Here is a 3730-nt window from a genome sequence, read left to right as displayed (position 1 = left end):
CTTGACCACACACCTCAATGACACAGGATAACGTAGCCTTTGACCAGATATCGCACTGACACAGAATAACCCAGCCTTTTACTAAACATAACACTGACACAATAATTAGACAAACTTCTGGAAAAACTTATTTCCTGTTTCTTTCTGTGAAATGTTAAATTTTTCTGAATTTGACTCTATATTGACTTTCTTACCCGGCAATTTACTCGCCATTATATTGTCAGCCGTTTGTTAAATTGTCGCTTAAGGACTGAACTGAACCATATGGTCAAAGCCAGTTTGTCTCAGGTACTGTCTGGGAAAGTAATCGTGCCTGGGTCAAACACAAAGCCTCTAGTACTGGCAGAAGACAGTTTTCACGCGTGTATGCCTTTTTAACAAATGTGTGCCTGTTTTCATGACAGGATGGGTGTGTAAACGTTTGCAGGAATTTCGGATCCGATATTTTGTTAATGGTCAACTTTTTTCTCAAATACATGTAATATGTGGAGTTATACTATTAGCTGGAAAGTATGTAACTGCGCAGGTCAAAGTCTGTTTGGGTATATAATATGTCCGCATGTTATTACCAAGCCCCAAGCTAGATTACATGTGGGCAGGGAAGGGGGTGATGCGTAGTGAGGTGACTGGACAGGGATTAATCTGGATTGGTCCGCGTCGGGGTGGGATGAGGTGAGGCGGTGTGTTTGTGTGTGGGGAGGGAGGGGGAGGTTGTTGTGGTTGACTATTTGTTATACAGGCCACAACAATACCTCTTCCAATCCGCTTATTTAAAGGATATGAAGCGCTTTGGTTTTATTTCTTATTGTGCAGATTATCGTGTGTAATAATATATAACAATACAAACAAATATTTTAACTTTGACTTAGGGGGTCACAACGGGCTTCAAAGTACAATTTTTTTAAGGCCCCAGCGGTCAGTTCGAAAATTAAGTATGTTTTAGCGGTGACGTCAGCGATGATCCCTGTTTAAAAAGAACTCTGTGAGGGGACAGACCGAACAGGTCCCGCCGAATAGTGGGGTGGGGGGACAGGCCGAATGGGAGGGCGGGTGTATGAGCTGGGAAGGGCACTAATCTAGCCGGAAGAAGCCATGCAGTATCTGTGTACATGTCACCTTGTCAACACAGTAGCGACACGGTTCACCGGGCTCGGGGCACGTGGGAGAGTGTTCACAGAGCTCCGAGCAAGATAAACGAGGGCATAATTTCTGAAAAAATTCGACCGATGACGGAAAATATGCATAATGTAGAGGGGTAATTAGCAGGTATAAAAATAGCCCCAAAATGAATTTTTTTTCGCAAAACATCCGGGGCATAATTTTCCTCATTTGGCTCAGAAGCATGATCTTTGTTTAATAGTTTCTTTTCATGTATCCTGTAACATTATAAAGCCTCCTCATTCAACCTTATAATTGTTTTCACATCCAACAACAATATCCTTGATTAATTGTTAGAAGAAATACGGTATATGGTGATTGCGCCGGCTATATACATACATCTATGTACACTTCGTGCGACATCTTCATGCATCGGTGGCCATATAGTTGCAACTTTAAACAGCTGAATGCGTCATATATAGGTGTATGTAGCGGCAGAGCTATAGGCCAGCTAAATGTATATCGTGTATGCTGTGAGTATACATGCGGATCACCGGAGTCTGCTCTCATATGATGCTTGGTTTGGAATTATCCCCAGTCCTCTATGCTCAACCCTGCTTTCTGACATACCGGCCACTTGTGCATAACGCCGGTGTTACTCAGTTGGCCAAATGATAATCAGCGTATGCTCATTAATTTCTTCTGCACCACACTGACCATAGTGAGGCTTTGTTTGTCGCCGATTCATTATAGTGTACAGCTGGGAAAGTTCTCAACGTCACTGCAGCCAGCCCCAGTCTCGTTGACACGCTACCATGTTGTGGTCTTGCGTCCCTGTTTTGTGAAGTGAATTGAGCGACAACCTGTTAAGTGGCCCATCACCATGTTTAATAATACATCCCAGTCAAGATTTGATGGCCGCTACAGAGCGGAACTTCAACCACTTCTTGTGGAGTTTTACAAAAACTTTGCCAAACCCAAGCCTGAACCGAAGCAAGATGAGCTCAGAACAGTGGTTAAGAAAATCCTCAGCCGCGTGAGAGAAAAAGATGCGAGATTTCATTGTGAAGTTCACGATGTTGGCAGTGTGGCTTCTGGCCTTTCGGCCGTCGTAGCCTGTGAATTTGACATTTTGCTCTGCGTAGACATTCCTGGTTCGGATGAGGAGTCTGCCCTTTCCCCTGGCTACGCTAAGTTCAAACTGACAGCATCGAGCGCTCGGACATGGAGTGATGTCAGGACCGGTGGGTATTTAAACCCCCGAAAAATCACCGATTTGTTTCAGCGTCATGTGGACGAGGTTGTATCGAGCATGAGAGGCCACTTGCACGGGAGTTACTGTGTTGGCGGACAAGGCACAGTGGCAACCACTGTATCAACGAAGGAAAAGGGTTTCAAATACAAAGCCGATCTGGTGTTGGCTGTAAAATGCGTTGGTTGGCCTTCCTCAGCGAATCCAGACATCCCTCAGGATGGATATGACAAGCGATGGCCAAGCGCAGAAGCCATTTCAAGGATAAAAGCAAACGGTTACGAGTTGGTAGCCAAATACGTAAATGAATCAACTCCTGGAATTGGAGACACTGGCCCTGATGTAGGACTCTTGTGGCGCCTTTCTGTGTCGAGGGCAGAAACTTTACTTGTGAAAACCATCGATGCAGATGGGCCAGAATTAAGACTGTGTCACAAAGAGTGTCTAATTATCTTCAAAGCACTCCGATTACATCATTTGGTAACGACGAGTCGGGGCGTTCCCAGTGCTGACATGACGATACTCTTGACATCTTACCATCTGAAGATGTTGCTTCTTCACGAAACCCTAACCCATCCTAATAATTACCAGTGGACTGACGATAAACTTGCCGAACGTTTTATCTCCTTATAGATACCATTTTCTGGAAGGTTTCTTTCGAAGATTTGTCACCTTTCTTCTTCCCTAAGATCAAATCTGTTTAAAAACCGTGGAATTATGTTTGGAGGATTATGGAAGAAGCTTATCATCAAACTACAAAAGGATCCCAAAGCTTACCTACAATCTATAACGCCCATAGACCCTTCATCCAAGTACTTGTACAGCTACTTCTGAAAGCTCGTGTTACATGTACACACACACACGGACGTGGCTTAAGAAACAGGATTGTCGTATGTAGTTTCGTTCCACTTGTGGAATTCGACTTCGCTGATGCGAAAAATCGCAAGGTGTTTTATCTATACGTACAATGCCAGACTCTACCCATGTGGTTGATGGCAACCATATACTGTTTATAAAGGCTATTACACATCGCGTGTACTGTTAGATCTGTACACACATTGGTTATGGATTCAATGTACAATTTGTTAGGACCAGGAAAATAGGTCATATACGCGACATCAGTGGTATACTAGTATCTGCTTGTCTCCCAAGCCTTTTACCTGGCTTAATAGGAGCATGCACATGTTCACGTATAGCATAATTAATAGAGTATGGCTTTGTTTCATTTTATTCATTTATTTGATTGGGGTTTTAGGCTGAACTTTAGAATATTTCACTTATACGACTGCGGCCTGCATTATAGTGGGAGGAAACCAGGCACAACCCGGAGGAAACCCACGACCATCCGCAGGTTGTTGGAAGATAGCTTTGCTTGACATG

General features: G+C 43.8%; 1 protein-coding gene across 1 annotated transcript; it reads left to right on the top strand.

The window, feature by feature from the left end:
* Positions 1–1981: 1981 nt before the first annotated feature.
* Positions 1982–2983, top strand: LOC135470828 (cyclic GMP-AMP synthase-like receptor 1). Its single transcript, XM_064749872.1, has one exon. It carries the CDS (start codon positions 1982–1984, stop codon positions 2981–2983), a length of 1002 nt encoding a protein of 333 aa, XP_064605942.1.
* Positions 2984–3730: the final 747 nt, after the last annotated feature.

Source organism: Liolophura sinensis, chromosome 7, assembly GCF_032854445.1.
Source record: "Liolophura sinensis isolate JHLJ2023 chromosome 7, CUHK_Ljap_v2, whole genome shotgun sequence".
NCBI lineage: Eukaryota > Metazoa > Mollusca > Polyplacophora > Chitonida > Chitonidae > Liolophura > Liolophura sinensis.
This window is presented reverse-complemented; position numbering and strand designations above follow the sequence as displayed.